General features: G+C 47.1%; 1 protein-coding gene across 3 annotated transcripts; it reads right to left on the bottom strand.

The window, feature by feature from the left end:
* Window positions 1–888: 888 nt before the first annotated feature.
* On the bottom strand, window positions 889–20,631 carry COPS3 (COP9 signalosome subunit 3). 3 transcript variants are annotated; one of them, XM_020914048.2, is made up of 12 exons: window positions 20,497–20,631; window positions 18,732–18,861; window positions 16,563–16,675; window positions 16,430–16,479; window positions 14,401–14,493; window positions 13,132–13,311; window positions 8,584–8,724; window positions 7,054–7,227; window positions 5,031–5,117; window positions 2,749–2,862; window positions 1,753–1,833; window positions 889–1,506 (listed from the first exon to the last, which is right to left on the bottom strand). In XM_020914048.2, the coding sequence occupies exons 1-12, from the start codon at window positions 20,549–20,551 to the stop codon at window positions 1,453–1,455; spliced, it is 1,272 nt and encodes a 423-aa protein (XP_020769707.1). In that variant the 5' UTR covers window positions 20,552–20,631; the 3' UTR covers window positions 889–1,452. The 3 variants fall into 3 exon arrangements, with proteins under 3 accessions (XP_020769707.1, XP_020769708.1, XP_020769711.1); XM_020914049.2 differs by lacking the exon at window positions 20,497–20,631 and adding an exon at window positions 20,060–20,260; XM_020914052.2 differs by lacking the exon at window positions 18,732–18,861 and having other exon boundaries at window positions 20,497–20,569.
* Between the last annotated feature and the right edge of the window lie 3,234 nt (window positions 20,632–23,865).

The raw sequence follows: 23,865 nt of genomic DNA, 5'->3' as shown, positions 1-23,865 counted from the left end.
CCCTGTAAACACAGGACCAGGTCCTAAACACCAGGCCCCTCTAGAGATCAAAGTTTCAAAAATGATGTGGTGTTTCAGTGAACCACTATCTTGGGGGAAAATCAACAGTGTCCACATCAGAACCCATGAGTTACCCTAGACTTAAACAGCCATGACTGCCACCTACTAGAATTCTCAAACATGTTTTAGGTGATTTTATTTCAGATCCAGGTAAATCAGAAGTTGTTCAGTTGTTTTTAACAAAACAAAACTACGTGTAATTCACCACATTGACAGAAGGGAAATTTCCATTCAGTATTTCCTAAGTACAAGCCTGTGTAAGTATGCATGGAAATGACGCAGCTCACCTGAGTTGGGGAGCAGTCTCAGACAGGGGGGCGGGGGGGTCACAGCCAGCTCAGGGTCACTGGGACCCAGCCTCATCCATGTACTTATGGATCAGATGCTCTGTGGCCGCCTTCCTGCAGCACAGCAGTGGGTGCCATGATGGACCACACGGCCTCAAAGCCTTTCTACTGGGGTGACTCCTTAGGCATGAGATTTCAGAGTTCCTTTGGCATGAGATTTCAGAGTTTCCTTTTGTAAACAATGAAAATGTAGTGATCACACAACTTGACACATCATAAACAGTGACTGCTACTCACAAGGGAGACGCTACGCTCTTTAGGGACCTAATTCCACTGTATCCGACCGCACTTTTCAGTCTCCACACCATCCTGGGACCAACTCGGGGGACCCGAGTCAGATGCATCCCAGAGTCCTGAAGAGGGGGGGACCCTGAGCAAAATCCAAACGCAGCTGTGAGGGTGGACAGAAAATGCTTGTAGAAAAAGAGCGGGCAAGTCTGCCCTTCATCTCATAAACAGAAGAGCGCTACACACACGAAGGTTCCCAAGACTACAAGGGTATCTCTTTAATTCAGAATGCATCCTATGGCTCACATGCATGGTAATTTAATTCCGAAACACTGGATTCTGCCCGAGAGATTCTCCCAGATGTTTTTTCTCCTCTCAGCTTTTTTTTTTTTTTAAGGCAATTGATATCAACTTTATTTTTTATTTTTTTTATATCAACTTTAGATTCAAATCTTCCAACAACTCCTAAAATCTACATCTGTTCAGAATGAACATGTTCTTTAAAAGCTTTTCAGAGGGAAAAGGTGATACAGAAAATGAACCAATGTTCAAATAATTTAAAACAAAAAGGCAGATTTAATGCAACAAAAACATTAATCTGAGGATAAATAAACCCACAACAGGCTTTGAAGTTTGAAAATGTTTTCCATCTTCACAGAGAATGGTTTACTGAAAGCACACAGGACTGAAGACATCAAAACAAAATGCGCTGTGTCTATGTCCAGGTGAGATGGGCCTGATCCTCCAGCCGCCTCCTGACACCTGTCCGGCCACAGGGATGGGCAATGGCTTCTCTGACTCAGGATGGGTGTCGGCTTCACGAGTAACTGGACGGCTTGTTTCCCGAGTCATCTTCCTGTGACCCCATGCTCTGGGAGGGAGGCGGGAGACAGTGCACTTGCCTGCACGGGCAAGAGCTTCCCGCCAGCATCCCCAGAGGATATCACCCCGTGTAACAGGGAGGCAGTTCCATGACCCCCACCCCCACCTCTAAACACACTTCCAGCCTGGAGTGTGGAAATGCCCTCCATGAGCACGTCTCCGTGAACTTCACTATTACGGGGACACCACACAGCTCCCTCCAGCATACTTCTGTTAACGAGGGGACCCCAATCACCTTCTGCACAAACTGGGGGTTCACAGTGATCTCCTGATCCATAGCCTTCAGCCGCTCGTCCAGCTCTATACACTTCAGCATCTGTGTGGAGGCAGGTGGACAGGCTGAGCAGGTGGGTTCAAGGCAAGTTTATCCTTTTGAGCCTAGACTATTTGGGTGCTGCAAGGTCACAGCCCTGGGCCAGATAGGTCCCGGAGTCAGAATTTTGGATCAGACAGTTAACAGCACAATAGTGCACATTGCCTACCACCCCATAATTAAACTAAACACATGACCATCTTTGGCAGTGAAACCTAAAAATGTTGACATAAGTGTCATTTCAGGTGGCATCTGACACCAAACGAGTTACAAAAAATACTTCCAAAAAAAAAAACAAAAAAAAAAAACCTTCCAGCTTTCAGGGTTTTAAAAAAATTTGGAATTGCCAAAAAGAGACTCTGGTGACTTACTGCTTTTCATATTCTGAAGCTACTGTTTGGTTGAATCCATTTGCCTGTCATAGGCAAGAAGCCAGCTGGCCCCTGCGAGCCCAGCTCACACTCAGAGGCCCTGAGAGCAGCATGGGCCGCAGTGCAGAGGCAGCAGCTCCCTGGCCCATGGCTGCTGCCCAGCGGGAACTGCGGCCGGCCTTCCTCCCCGCTGCCTGCTACCCTCTGACCTTCTGACTCGGGACTCCAGATTCAAGTTACTGAAGGCTCCACAGTATAAGTGGCTACTGGGTACACATGAAACTGTACTGAAATGCTGTACTCTCCAAGCATTTCAGGAGTTGAAGGAGGCTCTGACAAACTGGACAAGGATGCTAACCTACGATTTATTTACAACCAGACAATCAGGAAGAGTCCATTTTGAAATTAACTTTCTAGGAAATAAAATGTTCTTAGAAACTAGTTGGGAACTACCTATATTTAAAACTAAAATTATCCTGGAACACAGAAGCAGTACTTCAAGTGTAACATCACAGACATCAGCCCAGAGCACTGGCATTTGTGTTACCTCCTGGTCGATGTTGTGAAGCATGGCAGGGTTGTTGTATTTTTCAGGGTTATCGTGGAAACTGACCATCCCATCCTTCTGATTAATACTTGCAAAAATCTCACCATCTTCTATCTATAAAAGAGAAATCAGGAAGATAGTTTAGCCCCAAACACTATGTGAATAAGTGGTGTTTCAACGCAGTCAGGGGAAATCACAGAGAGCAATAAGTAAATCAATCTGTAAGTGTTTTAGGCTCCACCTGTTTCCTCAACTCTCTTCTCTCTCTTAAATACCTAATATGTGCTGGGCACCATGAGACACTAAGGAGTAAAGTCCACATAAAGTGAGTTAACCTTTTCTTTGACTGTGCCACATGGCCTGCAGGGTCCTAGTTCCCCAACCAAGGACTGAACCCGCTCCCTGTGCAGAGTAGGCCACAGACTTAGCCACTGGACCACCAGGGACATCCCCTAGTCAACCATTTTAAAGGGAACAATTCAGTAGATTCAACTACACCTGTGATGCACAGGTAACACCTCTACCAGCATCAAAAGATCTCAGTGCCACCCGGGGCCCCAGCCCCATCTGCCTAGGCACTGCCCAGCCCCCTCCTCTCAAGCCCCACATCCACTTGTGTATTCTCCACACTGTGCGCATGCCTGTTCTGAGGTTTTGTGTAAGTGGAGTCAGACAGTGCGTGGTCCTATGTGTCTGGCTTCTCTGGCACAGATATTCTGAAGCACCCCTGAATCTTTAGACAACTTTTATGAGATATAATTGAAATCGTCCTTGCGTTTTACAAAAGTGAAGCCCTAACAAATTTTTGGTTTACTCCAGTAGCAATTATCCTCTGGTCCTTTTAAGAAAATTTTCCTGCCAATGTTGATTCCAAGGCAGCTTCAAGGTGTACATTTTTTACTTGCATCAACAACAGGGGTTAAGTTGACTGATCCTCATAGCCAAATCCTGTCCATGCAGCTAAAAAGGGAGCAGCCGAGAGAAAATCCCGAAAGGGTGCTGTCATTCCTGACACACCATGCCCCAGCAGCAGTGATGCTCCATTTGGGATGGTGGAGCTGAGCTGCCTGGGCTGGTTGCTATCTCTAGCCTGGGGGACGTGGTCCTAGTTAATGAAATGCCTGCAGTCAAACACAACCGAACACAAGGCGTGACTCCGTGACTCTGTGAACACGTGGAGGATCTCACAGCAGACAGCACACACCTAGTGGAAATGCACACCAGGTTCACCAGCAGCATGCTCTATAAAACCACAACAGGAAACCACCCCCGTGTCTACCTGATGGACTCATGTCATGGAATGCTGCAACCCTGAACGTGAGCAGGCTGCAACAAACCACAACACAGTGCCTGGGGCTTGTGATGCTGAGCAGAAGCAGCCAGACGTCTGAGTACATATGTTATATATTCCCTTTCATAAGAAGCTCAAAGATGTGACACCAATAAAAATGGGACATTACAAGTCAGGATAAAAATAACCTTTCTAGGCAGATGCAGGGCTGGAACCTGGTTTGAGAAGGCTACACACTGTGTAATTCCAACCATATGACATTGTAAAAAAAGCAAAACTGGAGAAAATGAAAAGGTCAGTAGTGGGAGGGGTGGTAAGGAACAGGCAGAGCACAGGGCATCAGCAGGGCAGAGTGGATGCTCCACGTGATGTGGTCATGACAGATTCATGTCCATGCACATTTATCCAAACCCAGAGTGTCCAACACGTGAACAAACCTGATGTAACCTAAGGACTTTGGATGAAGACCTGTCAGTGGAGGAGCATCAGCTATGACAACGGCCCTGTCTGGTGGGGATACTGATCAGGGGAGGCTATGATTTTGTGTGGGGACTGGGAACTCTGTACTTTGCCCTCAATTTGGCAGTGAACCTCAAATTGCTATAAAAAAATAAAATCTTATTTAAAAACAAAAATCCCTGCCTTCATAAACTTTACACGGTAGGACAGAATTTTTCAGGCTTGGCAGTATTGATGTTTTCAGCCAGAGAATTCTTTGCGGTGGGAGCACCCCCTGCGTGCAAGACCCGACTCCGCTTGCTATGAGCAGCACTCCCTGGCTGTGATGACCAGGAACGTCCTCAGGACACGACTGTGCGGGACACATGTGCACACGTCCCAGGAAAACCCCAACTGTGAGGAAGCTGACGGATCACCCACAGTGGTGACACTGGGTGCCCTGCCTCCTCCTCTACGTCTCCCACAGTGAACATCAGTAAGCTTTACAAGGACAAAACCACTAAGTAACTTCTAAAAACAGAAACACACTTACCATGTGCAGGACATACTTTTCTGCCTCCTGAGGCCCGGACAGCTGCACGCGACTCGCCATATCTTGTAACGATAGTGTTAAAAATGTCTGAAATTCAGAAGTTAATTAATCACAGGTAGAAACAGACTGAAGAGAGAAATTCTACTAAATGTGTAGACTCCTACTAAGTCACTGAACACTTGCTTCCCAACAGTGTACAAGCTAGCTTTCTGTTGCAAAGATGACTTGAACTGGATGAGCTAAGGTTCAGCATCAGTTTTCTAGAGCAATGACTTCTAGGAAACACCCACCACGTGCTTCCTGGGTCTAGAATGATGTGTGTGCCAGTCTGCTCACTGAAGCTCTACCTGTGATGGCAAAGGTCGGAACCGCCCAGATATCTGTCAGCAGAGGACTGGCTGAGTGCAGGGAAACCACACAAATGGACTCGTACACGGCTATAAAAACCCTTACAAAATGAGGATGCTTTTTATGAGCTGAAATTGAAGACATGCACATCATTAAACGTAAAAAGGGGCACAGAACAGGGTCTATATCTGGCTCATATCTCTGAATAAGGAAAATGTGCATATGTGTGACAGCACATCGGTGTGTGAATACATGTGCTTATACACTCTCTGCAGGGATGCCGGAGAAGCAGTGATGCTGGGTTGCCTCTGGGAAAGAAAAAGCCAGCTGGAGTATAGGAACTAGGTGGAGATTTTTCTGTCTTTGCATTTTGTATTGTAAATATATTACCTTGTAAATAATGTGAAATTAAAAAATAGAAAACAGATTCATCCTTCAAAATTCAAAGTCAGAATGTGTAAACACATTGAGGGTTAAAAGGAAACCAGTGTTTATCATGGTCTGCCTGGGACCTGATGAAAACGCCATTCAGGAACAAATTAAAAGAGCCCCCTTTTTTGGGCAGCTGGCAATATTTACAACAGCCAGCTGTAAATACAATGCATTCTCAAAGCAGGCCTTGTTAAGATTCTGATGTTGAAAATTCTTGATAAGCCAATGACCAAAAAAACTCTATATATACTTTAGTTCAGAGTAGCGCCTCCTTCCCAAATGAAACTCCTGTGAATTCTAAGAAGTATCTAGGTAGTTTAGCACCAGTGAGGACTAGAAAGGTGAACATTTTTCCTTTCAAAGTAATAAACTTCCACTTGACTGTCCATCAGAAGAGAACTGGCTGAGAAAGTTATGATCATCTGTACAACAAAGCACAATGTACAGTCACTGTGATACAGGCTTACATTGCCATAGAAACCAGAAGAGAGGATATAGAACAGCACATAGCGTTATGATCCTGGTTACAGTCAGTGGGAGTGTTCGCACACATGGAGCAGACAGATCCAGAGATATGTCCCCAGAACATGATTGTGGAGCAAGTCTGAGCACCCGTGATAATCCCGCGCCCCCGGCTGCCCGGCAGCCAGCCATCTCATCCACTGTGTCCTCGCAGGGCTGTGTCTCGGGGGGTGGGTGGGGAAGAGCTGCTCCCCCCCCCCCCCCCCCCCCGCCTTATTGCAGCTGTTCTTTGCCGGTTTCCCATTACCTGCAGTGAACATCTCCACCTCCCTGGCTCACATAAGGCTTTGTTTTCTTTTTACACTTTCCTGGACAGTCTTAACACTTGATAATAAGCATATTTTCCAACATCAAAAGCCACTGGGTCTATTTTCATCTTAAAAAATAAAAACTACACAGTTGGCTTACCTTCCCCAGCTCAAGTGCACCAGCCAAGCGCCCACGGGTGGGTTAGCCTGCTGTGAGGTCCTGGGCCACACAGCTGCACCCTTAGCATCTGCCCGGGCCATCTCCCTCCCTTCAGCTACCTGTCTGCCTCCCAGAGCAGCCACGTCTCCTCCCCACTTCCTCTTCACCTGTTCCTCTTCTCAAATACCCCATACTAGCCCCAGAAAGGCACCCCTCAAAGTCCCCAAAGGACCGACTGGGACTGCGCGCTGCTGCCTCAGTGCCCACAAGGCCGGGGGAATGGAGTCCGGCTCTGGAGGCCACAGGACCGCACCTTGGTGAGTCTCTGGATGTTCTTCTTGTACAGAGAGGACAGGCACTGCTTCACCAGCCCCATGTTGTTGTCGCGTGTGAAAGTCTCGCTATGCTTGGTCACCAAGCTGCGGAGCTCCGAGGGGTTGTTGGTGGAGTACACTTGCGCTAACTCGTGGTATGCATTGCTAAGAGGCTAAAGGTGTGCAGGTGGGAAGAAACCAGATTCGACAATTAGCAGAACAGAGCCTGTGTGAGAGGCAAAAGGAAACATGGCACTAATTGTGGAGCAAGGAGGTCCAGCGTCCCTTACTGTTACCCAGCAAACTGTAAGTTACTCCAAGCAAATGCCTAGTTTTCAAGACCAAGGAGAGAAGTTTACCATGGAGCTCCTTGTGTAGCACAGAGCAGGGCTGGAGCCTGCATTCAGTGACGGCCACAGGCCTTTTTCTCACAGGCAGCTCCTGACTTGTCCCAGATAAACCACCTTGGGAAGAAAGAAGGCAAACACCCACCCTTCTCAGCCCCCTCTTGCTCCACACGTGCCTCACCAGGTGCCATGGGACAACTGACTGCTTCCGGGGGAACAAGAGACCCCCGGGCTGAGGGCCCCTCAGAGCGGAGCTGTGTCCACCACCCGGGCGATACGGCTCCTCATCTTCCCTGTCAGACACGGGGCAGGGCTGCAGGAGCCGGCGAGTGGAGCTGAGCAGCCCTACCCTGAGGCCTGAGCCCTCGTCACCACTCCGTCACACTCCGTTAACAAACCGCAGCTCTCGTGAAGGAGGTGAGTCATGAGGACCCCACTTACGAAAGTGCTCCTCCTGGAACAGGTCACTCTCCAGGGCCATGGGGGCCACCTTCGGGAGTTCTCCAAACCCGCGTCACTCTTTCACGGGCTCCGAGGGCCTCTCACCCACCCCCACACGCCCATCTGTGACACGCAGCCTGGAGCCCAAGAACCACGATGGGTAGCTGAAGGACACGAGCAACGCTCAACATGACAGCACAGAAACCCTCACATCAGGAAGACTTTCAAACTTCCCTCCTGAAACTTTGAGTTTTGTTCAAGGAGGGTCAGCACAAAATTGATATCAAATGACAGTGACATCAATTTAAAATAAAATAAGCATGAATTACGAGAAAATAAAAAAAGAGGTCATTTCTCCACATGGTCCTGGGGCTGAGTCCTTAGGAAAACCATAGCAGCTCAGTGAGCAAAGCTTTGGGTCTAAGAGGATCTCTCAGCACCTAGTCAGAGTTCAAGTCCAACAGAGCCAGCAATGCTCTATCAGAACCTTAAACCCCTACGCCATGACCACCCAGAGCAACAGTGTGGACGCAGATTCCGGGGAACACCCCACCCCATCAGGGGATTGGTGGGCATGGACAAGGACAGTCAGGGTCCTGCCAGACGCCCAGGGGACATCGAGAACGTCTGCTAATTGAAGATGCCAGGAAAGTCAAGTCACATAGATTACAGAATTATGAATCACCACAGCTTTATAGGAACAGAACATGTCAGCTGAGAATCATTGTTCTGAAAGCTCACCTTAATGAATCTACCCACAATCTGAGAGGTGTATTTCGGCAGCTGCTGTACTTTGCCCAGCAGGATCAGAGAGACCAGGATATACTTCTTATACGACTCCAACATGATGTGACTGACAGCCATGGCAGGCGTGGTGATGGCCTGGGTGGAGAGGAATATCAGAATGAGGATAGAGCATGAATTAGCAAGAGAGTACTGACATCCAGTCACTGCCTTTAATGACGACTTGGCTTTGGCATGATCACCAAATTGCAACTGTTCCTGCTACCTAATTTCAGGACATTTTCACCCTCCTAAAAAGAAACCCTGCTGAGCAGGGGTCACTGCCCATACCAGCATCCACTCCTCCACTTCAAGTCTTGTTCAAGGACTTACCTGCTCTGGACATTTCATATTAATGGCTCCCCGCCCCCCCCCCCCCGCCTCTTGGCTGTGCTGTGTAGCTCATGGAATCTTAGTTCCACAACCAGGGATTACACCCAGGCCCCAGGCCCTTGGCAGTGAGAGCATGGAATCCTAACCACTGGAGTGCTGGGACGTTCCCATAAATGGCTTCACAGGGTCTTATGTGAGCAGCTTCATCGTGACACTTTCAGAGCACATGCTGAAGTGTCACAACCTATTCTATGTTTCAGGCAAACGGTGTTCCACGTAAACAGAGACCACCTCGGCTGGTGGGCGTCTGGCCACATGGCTCTCGCTGCTGAGAACATTCATGTGTGTGTCTAGGTGGGTGTCTGCTGTCACTTCTCTCAGGTGTAACCCTTGGAATGGAAGTGCTGGGTCACACGGAGGTTTCAGGTGTAACTTCTTGAGGAACCCCCAGATTGTTTCCGAAGGAGCCACACCACTGAGCATCCCACTGGCCATGATAAGGGCTCTGAACCCCACACCCCTGTCAGCAGCCAGCACCCCATCACAAAAGCCTGCTGTGTGACCTAGTGCCACACCATGGCTCTGACTTCAAATCTGTCGCCTGTTTTAAAACTTTAGGGTTTTGTGAAAAATTGAAAGCATTTCCCCTAAAATCAGGAACAAGACAAGGGTGCCCACTCTCACCACTACTATTCAACATAGTTTTGGAAGTGTTGGCCACAGCAATCAGGGCAAAAAAAGAAGTAAAAGGAATCCAGATAGGAAAAGAAGAAGTGAAACTCTCTCTGTTTGCAGATGACACGATCCTCTACATAGAAAACCCTAAAGACTCTACCAGAAAATTACTAGAGCTAATCAACGAATATAGTAAAGTTGCAGGATATAAAATTAACACACAGAAATCTCTTGCATTCTTATACACTAACAATGAGAAAACAGAAAGAGAATTAAGGAAACAATACCATTCACCATTGCAACAAAAAGAATAAAGTACTTAGGAGTATATCTACCTAAAGAAACAAGACTTATACATAGAAAACTATAAATCACTGATGAAAGAAATCAAAGAGGACACAGACAGATGGAGAAATATACTGTGTTCATGGATTGGAAGAATCAATACTGTCAAAATGGCTATACTACCCAAAGCAATCTATAGATTCAATGCAATCCCTATCAAGCTACCAACGGTATTTTTCACAGAACTAGAACAAATAATTTCACAATTTGTATGGAAATACAAAAAACCTCGAATAGCCAAAGTAATCTTGAGAAAGAAGAATGGAACTGGAGGAATCAACCTGCTTGACTTCAGACTATACTACAAAGCCACAGTCATCAAGACAGTATGGTATTGGCACAAAGACAGAAATATAGATCAATGGAACAGAATAGAAAGCCCAGAGATAAATCCATGAACCTATGGACACCTTATCTTCGACAAGGGAGGCAAGGATATACAATGGAAAAAAGACAACCTCTTTAACAAGTGGTGCTGGGAAAACTGGTCAACCACCTGTAAAAGAATGAAACTAGAACACTTTCTAACACCATACACAAAAATAAACTCAAAATGGATTAAAGATCTAAATGTAAGACCAGAAACTATAAAACTCCTAGAGGAGAACATAGGCAAAACACTCTCTGACATAAATCACAGCAGGATCCTCTATGACCCACATCCCAGGATATTAGAAACAAAAGCAAAAATAAACAAATGGGACCTAATGAAACTTAAAAGCTTTTGCACAACAAAGGAAACTATAAGCAAGGTGAAAAGACAGCCCTCAGACTGGGAGAAAATAATAGCAAATGAAGCAACAGACAAAGGATTAATCTCAAAAATATACAAGCAACTCCTCCAGCTCAACTCCAGAAAAATAAATGACCCAATCAAAAAATGGGCCAAAGAACTAAACAGACATTTCTCCAAGACATACAGATGGCTAAAAAACACATGAAAAGATGCTCAACGTCACTCATTATCAGAGAAATGCAAATCAAAACCACAATGAGGTACCATTAACACGCCAGTCAGGATGGCTGCTATCCAAAAGTCTACAAGCAATAAATGCTGGAGAGGGTGTGGAGAAAAGGGAACCCTCTTACACTGTTGGTGGGAATGCAAACTAGTACAGCCGCTATGGAAAACAGTGTGGAGATTTCTTAAAAAACTGGAAACAGAACTGCCATATGACCCCGCTATGGAAAACAGTGTGGAGATTTCTTAAAAAACTGGAAATAGAACTGCCATATGACCCAGCAATCCCACTTCTGGGCATACACACCGAGGAAACCAGATCTGAAAGAGACACGTGCACCCCAATGTTCATCACAGCACTGTTTATCATAGCCAGGACATGGAAGCAACCTAGATGCCCATCAGCAGACAAATGGATAAGGAAGCTGTGGTACATATACACCATGGAATATTACTCAGCCATTAAAAAGAATTCATTTGAATCATTTCTAATGAGATGGATGAAACTGGAGCCCATTATACAGAGTGAAGTAAGCCAGAAAGATAAAGACCATTACAGTATACTAACACATATATATGGAATTTAGAAAGATGGTAACGATAACCCTATATGCGAAACAGAAAAAGAGACACAGATGTATAGAACAGACTTTTGGACTCTGCGGGAGAAGGCGAGGGTGGGATGTTCAGAAAGAACAGCATTGAAACAAGTATACTATCAAGGGTGAAACAGACCACCAGCCCAGGTTGGATGCATGAGACAAGTGCTCGGACCTGGTGCACTGGGAAGACCCAGAGGAATCGGGCAGAGAGGGAGGTGGGAAGGGGGATCGGGATGGGGAACACATGTAAATCCATGGCTGATTCATGTCAATGTATGACAAAACCCACTACAATATTGTAAAGTAATTAGCCTCCAACTAATAAAAAAAATAATAAAACTTTAGGGTTTTTACTGTTGAATTCTGACACCTCTGCACATTCTGGATGTGAGTCTGTTTTCAGAAACATCACCTTCAAGTATTTCCTCCTCTTCTGTGGCTGCCTTTCTACCTTCTTTCACATGGATTCATGAAGGCTAAGAATCCAAATCTATCACCCAAATCGGCCCAAGTGTCCCAAACAAAATCCAAGCCCCTGGGCCCTTAAGGCCTTTCTGAGTTATTCCACAGAAACACTCCTGTAAGAGCGTGAGGACACAAGCACGATCCCAGGCAGCACCGCTTTCACACGAAGCAGCAGAACCTGCTGAAGGGCCTGCCCGCCGGGGGTCAGGGAGCATCAGGGCCACCTGTGCTCGGGGTGAAAGGTGGACGCAGTTCTCACTCGTCATTTTATGTAATGCTGTGTGATTTGAGGTGTTGGGTTTGTTTGTTTTTTTAGCAAGTATATCTTTTGGAATGTTTCAGAAAAGCAGTAAAAAAAGATGTCTGTCTGGTATCAGTCACGTCCCCTGCCCAGCAGCACCTCCAGTCACCCTGTCCCAGGCCCCAGCAATGCTGGTCAGTCCCACTGACCAAGGCCACGCCCACTCATAGGTGTGTGCACAAGCTTGCACAGAATCTCAGATACACTCTGAGCTCCTCCAAGGAGTTCAGAGCACCTTTGATTACCAGAACGTGCACTCCAAATCAAACTGAACTTCTGAACATCTGACAAGTTCATCTTAAAACACTGTTTCTACCCAGTCCCATCTTTTTAGGCCCTAAGCGAGCCTCCAGAAATGCACATCTCATCACAGACACAAAAGGGTGGAGGGGAGGCACTTTCTTCTCTGAACTCCTTTACATACTCTGAATTATGAACCAGGAGAATGTTTTATTTATTAAAACAAGAAAAACTTGGGAATTCCCTGACAGTTCAGGGTTAGGGTTCAGTGCTTTCACTGCTATGGCCCTGGGTTTAGTCCTTGCTTGGGGAACTAAGATACTGTAAGCCACACAGCATGGACCAAAAAAAAAAAGCAAAAAACTTAACCCAACTTCACACCTCATTTCAGGACAAGAAAACACGACAAAGACCACTGGGCTCACTGCTTCCTCACATACAGAGGAAGCCACAAACATCCAGAGACACACAGAACTCAACCCGCACCAGAGAGAATTCGAGTCCCTCCCTGCCTCAGGCCCCTGCCACCAGTCAAGGCAGGCCTCTCTGACCACACATACGCCCCAAGCTGGGGGAGTGACCACCTGCTCATAGAAGTAAAGTGCCCGCTCGAAGTTCTTCAGTCCGGTGTAGACCATCCCGCCATAGTAGTAGTAGCACAGGAAGTGCTTGGCGTCATAGGCCCCGTTCTCCTTGCAGATGTCCACCATGTCCACATCCAGGTATGGTAGGGCTGGCTTAAAGCACTTTGCCAGCAAACACAGCTGTGGAGAGAGATACATGCAGCCATCACTCCACATGCACTTCGGCATAGTTCAGCAAAAGGAGAAAACCCAGAAAGTTCTAGAAAGCACTTGGCTTTACATCTTACTGACTAGAATGATTTAAACAACACATCCTTCCATCTTCTTAGGGATTCGGAATAAAACAGCATTTCTTTGGAAAAGGCTAACCAGCTGTGACACGAAGAGCTCACAAGCGAAGCAAAACCCGGGCATCTCTAGATGCACAAGTGTGGGCTCTGCTCTCCGCTGCCCTGGCAGCACGGGCACAGCTTCTCAGTTATCTCCTTGCCTGCTCTGACTCCCTTGACTATGAGCAGAGAATGTGCAGCCCAAGAAAGCAGGACCGGCAGAGCCCTCAGGCCTGGGTGACAGAGGAACCAGGCAGACAGGGGTGCAAACCCTGCACACCTAAGACTCAAACTCTACCGTGTGCCCGTCACACTTCCACCACAAAAGTGCTTCAAAAGAAAAAAAGAGAAAAGAATGCACATCTCCACGTGAGGTGAGAAGATGTGGTTGAAATAATCCACATACCATGCTATTCATTAAGGGAACAATCTGGATACCCCACAGAGACTGGCTAAAACCCACGGTATGGAGTTCTCTATGGCTATAAAGCACTAACACAAAATCATCTCCAAGACACAGTATGTAGGAAAAAGACATTGTATAGATTGTTACTATTTGTGTTTAAACTAGAGAAACAAAAATAAACAGGTATCTGCTGGTGTGTGCCTAAACTGTCTCTGGAGGGCTGCAGAAGAAATGATCAACTCCAGCTTCCTCTGGAAAGGAAGGATGGGTGGCGAGGGAGCAGGTAGAGGCAGGCTTCATTACACATATTCCTCCTTTGCCATCTGGGTTTCGAGTCACACAAAATAAACAAACAAGCACCACCCCCGACCCCAACCTGCTCTCGCATCACACTGACTGGCTAGGTGGCAGCCCATGGCTGGTGGTCAGCAGCCCCAACATTCCCTTCCAGCAATAGTGCAGCTTCTGACACTTAAAACATGGAGCCATCCCAACCACGTCCAACCTTGACCCGGGTGACCCTCTGGTGCTCACCTGGCAGAGGTCCGCGTGCACAGAGGTGAGCTGGTTTGTGTTCATTTGCATCTTGTCAATGGCCTGCCTAAGGACGCCGATTCCTCGCAGGGGCTGTCAGAAAAAGGCCTGTCAGTTAGGGCCTCAGTGGGGGTGGCACGCCGGGTCTTAGGCTGTCCCTTACAAATGAAAGTAAGCCTATAGGCAGGCTCCTCTAAATGACAGGAGGGGGTTCCCACAGCCTCTGGAGAAACTTCTGTCTCTGTTCAGTCAAAAAGTGTCATCTTAGGCTGTTTACTGTCATATTTAGAGTAATTAGCACAACTTTTTAAAATCAGAAAGCTTTTTCTAATTAATGTGAGATCAATAATCAAAAAAGCAACATTACATTCTCAACAGTTCGTTATATTTACAGGTAAACAAACAACAATTTTCCGAATCATTAACCACAGACCTGTGTTTAGGAGACTTAACTGAGAACTTAACTGCTGGCCCTTTCCTGCAGGACAGTCTGGGGGGTCACCTGTAAATTCTCTTCAGCAACATCTCTTACCTGATGGTAAATTACTGTTGAAAGTGATACCACAAGCTACAAACAGACCATTTTCCTGCCCTGATCGTGAATAACAAGACCGAGAATCACATGAGGTGCAATCAGCTTCTGGGGAGAAGATGTGACCGCAAAGGAGGGGAGGAACTCACAAGTTTTCCTCAGTGAAGACTGATTGGATATTTTTAACCATCTCCCTCAAACAACAGTTAGGTAGTGCACCTACAAAATATCAACTGAGTCTTTGTTTTCAGGCTCTTTCACACCATCAGTCTTTTAAAGTTCAATTTCAAATCAAAAAGAAACATCTAAATCATAACCTGTGTCAGTATCACAATAAATAAAGACTTCACTAGATTAAAGGAGACTAAAGACTGGAGAAGGAAATAGGAACCCACTCCAGTACTCTTGCCTGGAAAATCCCATGGACAGAGGAGCCTGGGAGGCTGCAGTTCATGGGGGTCACAAAGAGTCGGACATGACTGAGCGACTTCACTTTCCTTTCCTCTTTGTACAGATAACATGACAAAGTTTCAGGCACAACACTACAAATTAATACTGCTAAACTCTTCGTTTGGAACTACAGAGCTAAGTTAAATGAAAAAAATAAATACAGGAGACTAAAGAGACACAATAATGTAATTCAACCTGTGATCCGAGATTATCTTTAGTCACAAAAGACATTAGCAAAAACAACTGGTCGAAGCGTAATGAAGTCAAATGTGTTAAAGGGTTCTATACATGTTTGTTTTCTGATGTCGTGCTGTGGTGACGTTAGGGAACATTCTAAGTTGGCCTAGTTTTGAAGAAACACTCACTGAGCTCTCAGTGTAAGGGGGACCATAGCTGTGACCTTCTTTCTTGTGGCTCAGAAAGGAAGGAGACAAGACTGAGCAGGTCAGGGAAGATACTAACACCTAGGGACTCCGGGTGGAGGGCATTTATGGCAATTAATTATACCAACCTAACAACTTCTTATAAAGTGAAAATCAGGTCATAATTACAAATTAAAAGGTTTAACAAGAAGTGCTTCCCTGGTGGCTTCGATGGTGAAGAATCTACCTGCAATGTGGGAGGTGCAGGTTCTATCCCTGGGTCAGGAAGATCCCCTGGAGAAGGGAATAGCAACCCACTCCAGTGTTCTTGCCTGGAGAATTCCACGGACAGAAGAGCCTAGCGAGCTACAGTCCAAGGGGTCACAAAGAGCTGGACACGACTCAGCGACTAACACACACAAAAGGTTTAACAAACAAACAAAATCTGCATTTTATAACATGAAGAGCACTAGAAGGGCCATTCCAAACATAAGCAGCAGCTGCGCCCTGGAGGCACCTCTCCTGTGGTCAGAGTTCCCCCGGGAGACGTTCTGAGCTCTCCTCACCCATCACATATATCTGAGCATCAGGGTCTCAGCACGAGGCTGGGACCCTAATGCTCGGCGCATTGCGCAGGTTACACACACATGAAACAAAGCTATAAATACTCAAACAACATTCTTACCTGTTTTCTTTCCACAAGTGCATTTGTTAGCTGATGGCAAAGCCCAGCAACTAGACACAATAACAAAATATTGAAGATGTAAGTGAGTACAGGGCAGAACACATCCATGGAGGAGAAAAGGCGCTGCCCTTACAGGTGTCTGTCGCATAGCGGATGTGCTCCCCGTTGCAGGTGCTGATGAAGAGCTGAACCTGGGAGAACAGCGTCTCGAAGTCAGGAACGCTGGGCATGGAAAACTTCACAAACCTACAACACAGAGAAGAACCAACTGGTCCTGGTTGGGGCCTCATGGCAGGAAATATGGAAGTCCATCCTGCCTCCAACGCTCTGTGAAGTTAAAGGAGTCATGATACTTTTAAAAATTAAGAACCAGAATCTATGGGATTCTGCTGGCCTGGTTCTTTGCATAATCAAGACACAGAACATAAACACAAATAGAGACTAAGAAAAATAAGCTTAAAGAACAACTTTTACCTGGAGCAAAAAGGCAAAAAATAAAAAACATCCAAAAGAGAGCAACTTTCAAAAAAGAAAACTCTGTTAAATGAGGTCAAATATCAGGCCACTTTAATACTCACAGTAACAAAATTTAAACTTGTAGCCCCCAAAATTTTTAAATACTTTCCTTTTGCACTCCAGTGTGTTCAGTACTGCTTACTCACTTAGAAACCCTGAGCAGAACAGACTGAAGGGGGACGGGGAGGAAGCTACGGGTTGGCTGGAGGCCACAGCAGTGGCTCACAGCCATGGTGCTGCCCCAGACCCAGGGGAGGACTAGCTGTGGGGCAGGACCAGAGAAGTGGACTGGTTGGAAGAGGGACAACTCAGGTGACCCATCCAGAGGTACCTGGCAGATGGTGCCACCAAGCACCACCATGAATACCGAGAGGTAGTTGGAGAAAGGTTTCTGGGGAGAAATTATGTAGCTACCACCACTTATATATCGCTTACAAGAAAACTTCAAACTCTTTTTAAAAAAGAAAACACTGAATGGTTTAAACTCATTTCAAGAAAAATGAAACAGGTGTTATCACCTAACAACAATTTCTTCATCTTTCAACTTGTTCTTCCATCTATACAGCATCACAGTGCCACCTGACATCAGTAATTACTTTCCAATGATCAAAATCTGTCCAAACAACCTCATCTGGGCTTCACAATAGGTCAGTAAGGCACTGTGACTTCCACTTTATAAACAAAAATACACAGTTCAGGACCCCACATCTCATAATCAGCAGAACACAGATTCAAACCCAGGGAACCTGGAAACCAGGTCAGGGTTCTTCCCAGGTTTCCTCTAACTGACATACAACGTCAAACATCTTATAGCTTCAGAAAGCTTTCACATACATCATCTCACTTGACACACAAATCGGCATAAGCTGAAGTGGGTACAAACTGTGCTACCTGTTCTTTTAATCGGAAAGCACAGCCAGTAGAAATCTTTATCTGCCAGCCATAGCTGGCAGAAGTTTCCGCAGCGGAGGCCCTGATCCGAGTGTGTACCATCTAAAGCAGTGGCTACTGAGTCCTCAAGGTGCGGCAAGTACGACAGAGGAGCTAAATCCTGCACATCATTTATTTCTAAAGATTTACAGTCAAGACACACAGCAGCCACTGACCACCATCCTGCAAGCGCAGGCTAGACCTCGGGCTCTGACAGCACCTTCCTCCTGACACACCCCAGTCTCAGGAGCGCCAGCTCAAGTGAAGCCAGACCCTCACTTCAAGTCAATTTGTTCTCAGTTCATCTACATTATTTTAACTTTCACAACAACCATAAAATCCCAATCTATGACACTAAAACATCAAGAGAAAAAAAAATCAACCGTCAAGTACATAATCACAAGAGTTCAAAAGGCCAACTGGAATCACGTCTGTTTAACTTGGTCTTAAACCAGTTTAAATGTGTCTGCAGGGTGCTCTGGATCACTTGGAACTTCACTCAACTCAGCCTTCCTGCCACTTTTTCCTCTTTTCAATTCAGAAAATGGGGAGAATCCCATGGATCACATGAATAAAAGTTTTCAGATAAACACAAACTACAGTGCCACAACTGAGATCACCATTCATTTTTTAAAACTACGTTTCAAAATTTGTATAAACATTAAGAATTTTAAAAAATAATAAAGCAGAACAAAAAATACAAGCAATGATTAGCTGCGATGAGGTTACAACGTAACTTTAGTTGTGCCAAAGAGCTCACTGTCATTTACAGGGCTTACTTCCTACACCAAACAAAGCCAGAGAGTGCAGTGTTGACGCTGAGCGAGCACAAAGCTGTGAAGGAAGACGCCCTTACAAGACAGCGAGGACGCCTAAGGAGTGCTCCTGGACGTCCAGGGCCCCGAGCACGGTATCCAGATGGGATAAGTTCTTCGCCAGGAGCTCCCCACTCTTGTTGATCAGTTCACAAAGCTGAGTCATTTGCCCTGGAAAACAAGAATGACACTACCAGTCAGAACAGCATTCACCAGACCAAAGGAGTCATACCTCAGACCTGCAGGTGCCTAAAGGTGACTTCTTCCAACTCCTTCATTTCAGGTGAGGACCCAGAAGGGCCAGAGACACCAAATGACTTTGCCTTTGGTCTCAGTGCTAAGTTTCCCACTTTCCTCTGGCCACTGAAGGTTTCGCACTCCCACTTTCAGTGCCCCAAGCCAGCAGAGTGCACATTACCTACCATCAGCACCAACTCATCTCCCTTCTGTATCCAAAATGTCACCAGCTATAACTTCATCTCACTCCTCACCCTCTCAGTCGACTTCGTCCTCTCCCCTCCGCCTTCATTCCCACACCCGTCACTTCTGGTCTGCACGCCATCTTCTTCTGAGCAGCCCCCTCCTTCCTTCTCTACTCCAGCCCTTACTCCACACCAGCACCGGTCTGTTCAGGAAGCGTGAGGCAGGCAGGGAAAGTGACCTGCACGTCTCTGCTGGGCAGCCTGCTCCTACATCAGCAGCCTGCACAAGGCATGTGTGTGAAGCTTCCAGGCAAGCGATCCTGCTTGATGCTCACCAGCACGCCCGGGCTCTGTTTTGTAAGTAAGAAAATTGGACCTGGGAAATGAGTTGTTTGGTTAGTCACCAAGTGACTGAGACAGGTGTGTGCGTGTTCAGCAGCTAAAGTAAGTCAGGTCCAACTCTTTGCAGCTCCCCAGGCTCCTCTGTCCATGAGACTCTCCAGGCAAGAATACTGGAGTGGGTTGCCATTTTCTCCTCCGCGGGATCTTCCTGACCCAGGGATCGAAGGGGATCTCCTGCATTGGCAGGCAGATTCTTTACCACTCAGCCACCTGGGAAGCCCTACTGAGACAGGACTTCAACCCACACCTAATCTCATGGCACCTCGGGAAACAGAAACTAGAGTCTGTGGCACAAACGAGTGAATGCCTTCCTCACTCCCAGAGACTCCGGACTCACCCCTGACCCTAATTCCTACCAGTGTGGAGAGAAACGAGACAGAACCGCTGCGCTGCGCTGCGCTGCGCACCGCCCGGCACCAAATCAACCTCGGGGCAGCCAGGCGGGCAGCACCTGGGTCCTTACACCCGGAGACGCGACTCCCGAAAGAAGGGTTCCTGGGCAAGGTCACGCGGCTCCTGCAACCTTAACGGTTCCTCCCGCTCACCCCTGACAACCCCGCGCAGTCCGGACGTTTCTATTTCACAGATGAACCAATAGGGTGAGGAAAGTGGCCTCACGACAGCGGCCAATTACTTTAATTCTAGGCCCAGGGGACGACACTCAGGCGATGAGAGGAACCAACCAAAGGCATGAAAATTAGGGGCAAATTCACAAAGGCCACAACTCCGCCCCCCCAAGAGGGAGCCGGGAGCCAGGGCCCCCCGGGGGTCGAGCGCGGCCAGCCGCGAGGGGCTCGGCCGCGCGGCCAGGTCGGGAAGGGCCTCTGGGAGGCGAGACGAACGGAGCTCCGACGGCGGGGGGCGGAGGCCGGGGCCTGGGCGAAGGGGTCGCCCATCTCGCGCGCTCCTCTGCCCCGGCCCAAGCGCCAAGACCCCAGCCGCAGCCCGGACGCAGGCTCGCGGCCCGCGCCCATCGCCTCACCTTGGGCGGAGAGCTGGCGGACGCTGTTGACAAACTGCTCCAGGGCGGACGCCATGTTCCCGGCAGCCGGGCGGCGGAGGCGGCGCGCGCTGGACGAGGGCCGGCGACCCACCGGAGGGCCTCAGGGAGGTGACGTCACTTCCGTCGCTCAAGCGCCGCGAGATCTACCTACCTGGACCAGGCTACGGTTTCCATGGAACCGGTTCTGCGGAGGCCCGCGCCGGAAGGCAGGTTTTTTTCCCTTCCGTCTTCATCCTGTGCACTCGTGAAGTCGCTCCCTGGATTTAACAGGGATGGTGGGCTAAGGAAGGAACTGAACGCCTAGTTGTTCAGTCGCTCTATCGTGTCCGACTCTTTGCGAGCTTATGGACTGTGTACCCCGCCAGGCTCCTCTGTCCGTGGGATTTCCCAGGCAAGAATATTGAAGTGGGTAGCCATTTCCTTCTCCAGGGGATCTTCCCCACCCAGGGAACCCGCCTGTCTTAATCGCAACTTCTTCCCTGAGGCTTTTCCAGCCAAGTAGTAGTTGTCCAGCGAGGAAGGCAACCTGCCTTCAAGTCCCTTTTCTACCACTTAGTAGCTCCACGACTCTCGGCAAGTTCCTTGGCTGTCCGCTGCCTTGTTTCCCCATCTGTAAAATTCTCACGATAAACTACGTAAAACACTTAATGGCTGGAGAGGGGTGATGTGAGATGGGGCTGCAAGATAAATAGGGGCCATGTCAAGTAAGCCGTGTTAAAGCTACAGGATTTTTCCCTGAGAAGCGTGGGGAGCCATGGAGGGTTTCATGCAAGCGAGTGGCATGATCAGACTTGCACTTGGAAAAGACTGGCTTCACGGATAACTTCAGAGAGTCATTTAAGAAGCTATTGTAGTAGTCAGTTGACATGAAATATAATAGTAATAATTGTATGTTGATATAGCGATAGAAGTAAATGGATGTATTTGTATATATGAATGTATAGATGATGACATGTATGGATGGATGACTTTAATGCTTATACTCTAGGATGGAGATGTCCCTGTATGCTGTATGGCCACATTTGGTCCTCAAACAGAGGACAGATATTTTGAATTATAGGATGCATTTCCATGGATATACATGGATTTTAATAAAAGCCAGCAGTTTCGAGAGGTTAAGCACTACCATAATTCAAAATAGCCACAGCTACTGCATGCTGCAGTCCACTGGGTCGCAAAGAGTCGCACATGATTGAGCGACTGAACTAAACTGGACTAGTCATACTTCAATTTTTTTTGCCTATTTAGTGGGATCTCTTCTCAAAGTGTGATCCCCAGCCAGGAGCAGCAGCAGCACCTGGGAGCTTTTTTTTTTTAAGATTTATTTATTTGGCTGTGTCAGGTCTTCCTTGTGTCATGTGGGATCTTTCCTTGTGGCCCATAGACTCTCTGGGGCTTCCCAGGTGGTGCTAGTGATAAAGAACCTGCCTGCCAGTGCAGGAGACCTAAAAGACACAGGTTTAATCCCTAGGTCGGGAAGATCTGCTGGAGGAAAGCACAGCAACCCACTCCAATATTCTTGCCTGGAGAATCCCATGTACAGGGGAGCCTGGTGGGCTACAGTCCATAGGGTTGCACAGGCCCAGACACAACTAAAGCGGCTGAGCAGGCAGGCATGCACAGACTGGTTGTGGCACAGTAGTTTTGGTGCGTGGGCTCAGTTGCTCTGTGGCACTTGGGATGTTAGTTTCCTGACCAGGGTTCCATCTCTTGTCTCCCACATTGCAAGGTAATTCGTAACCACTGGACTACCAGCTAAGTCCCACCTGGAAACTTCTGGGATTCCACTTTAGATTTACTACATCAGAAACTCTGAGGGTGGTGCCCTGCCGTCTGAATTTAACAAGTCCTACGGGTAACCTTGATGCACGCTGAAGTCTGAGAAGGCCTGGATGCAGCAAAGAGGAGCCAAAAATAAAATCACACTCATTTCAGTACTGCTAAGAGACATCCCACCCTTCTTTCTTCCTCTCAAGAATGAAAATGACTGAAAAAGACATGGTTACTGGGATAACCTTGAATATATTTTCCCCTTTTCTTTAAAAGCTAGTCATGTATAAAACCCGGCAATTACATAAGACACACCTTACAACAAACAGCCACAGAAGTGAGTGGAGATGCCACATTCAATCATCTGTTTTCTCATTAAAAAAAAATGATTTTATTATTTACTTTTGGTTGTGCTGGGTCTTTGTTGCTGCAGGAGGGCTTTTTCCAGGTGCGGAGAGGTGGGGCTACTCTTTGTCTTGGTGCTCAGGCTTCTCATTGCAGGGCTTCACTTGTTGCGGAGCATGGGCTCTACAGCACAGGCGCAGTAGTTGCGGTGCATTGGCTTAACTGTTCGGCGGCCTGTGAGATCTTCCTGGACCAGGGATGGAACCTGTGTCGCCTGCACTGGCAGGCAGATTCCCATCCACTGTACCACCAGGGAAGCTCTGTTTTTCATTCTTTGAAAACACACTTACTTCTTTCTCTGTGTCCAACCCTGTGCCAGATGCAAGGACGGGGCTGCGTATATCTGTGATCTAAACAGAAAGTTCTTGCTGACATGAAGTTCTGGTTGAAGAGTAAGACACTAAGCAAGCAAATGAAATACTTTCAGAGAGTTAGCACATGTTATGAAGAAAATAAAACATGGTGATGGGGTAGAGGAAGGTCAGGAAATGCTTCCAAGTTCAGAAGGGTGAGAAAGAGCTGGGGGACTTCCCTGGTGGTCTAGCAGGTAAGAATTTGCCTTGCAATGCAGGGGACACTGGTTTGATCCCTGGTTGGGGAACTAAGGTCCCACATGACTCAGAGCAACTAAAACTGAGCATGGCAACTACTAAGCCCGGAAGCTCCGGAGCTGGTATGCCACAAAAAAAGATCCCACAAGATGCATCTAAGATTCCGGGGTGCCACAACTAAGACCCAAGGCAGTCACACAAATACAATAAATAAAAAAGAGATCTTGGGCAGAGAGTTTCAGAGCGAGGAATAAATGTATGCCAAAGTCTTAAGACCCAGATAAATTTGGTGTTTCTGGAATTGAGAAAATGCTAGTGTGGCTAGAATGTTAATGAGAAGGATCCTGGTGTGTCTGTTGAATATTGCTTGTCTATAACAATAGTAACTGTCTCTTTTTCAACCAGAGTGACAATAAAAGATTTTAAATGTCTCCTCCCAAAACCCACTTACAACAGGGTACATAACAATATTCATTTATGGATTCATTTGAAAGTCGCCAGTTTAATTAAGGCTTTCTGTCTGTTCTGGCAGCTTTCCCCAGCTAGTCACTATAAAGCAGGGGGCGCATCACCCTGTTCTGGTTCCCTCCCTTAAATTCTTCTGCCTGTGTACTTGGCTTAT

Source organism: Odocoileus virginianus, chromosome 17 (genome assembly GCF_023699985.2).
Source record: "Odocoileus virginianus isolate 20LAN1187 ecotype Illinois chromosome 17, Ovbor_1.2, whole genome shotgun sequence".
Classification (NCBI taxonomy): Eukaryota; Metazoa; Chordata; class Mammalia; order Artiodactyla; family Cervidae; genus Odocoileus; species Odocoileus virginianus.
This window is presented reverse-complemented; position numbering and strand designations above follow the sequence as displayed.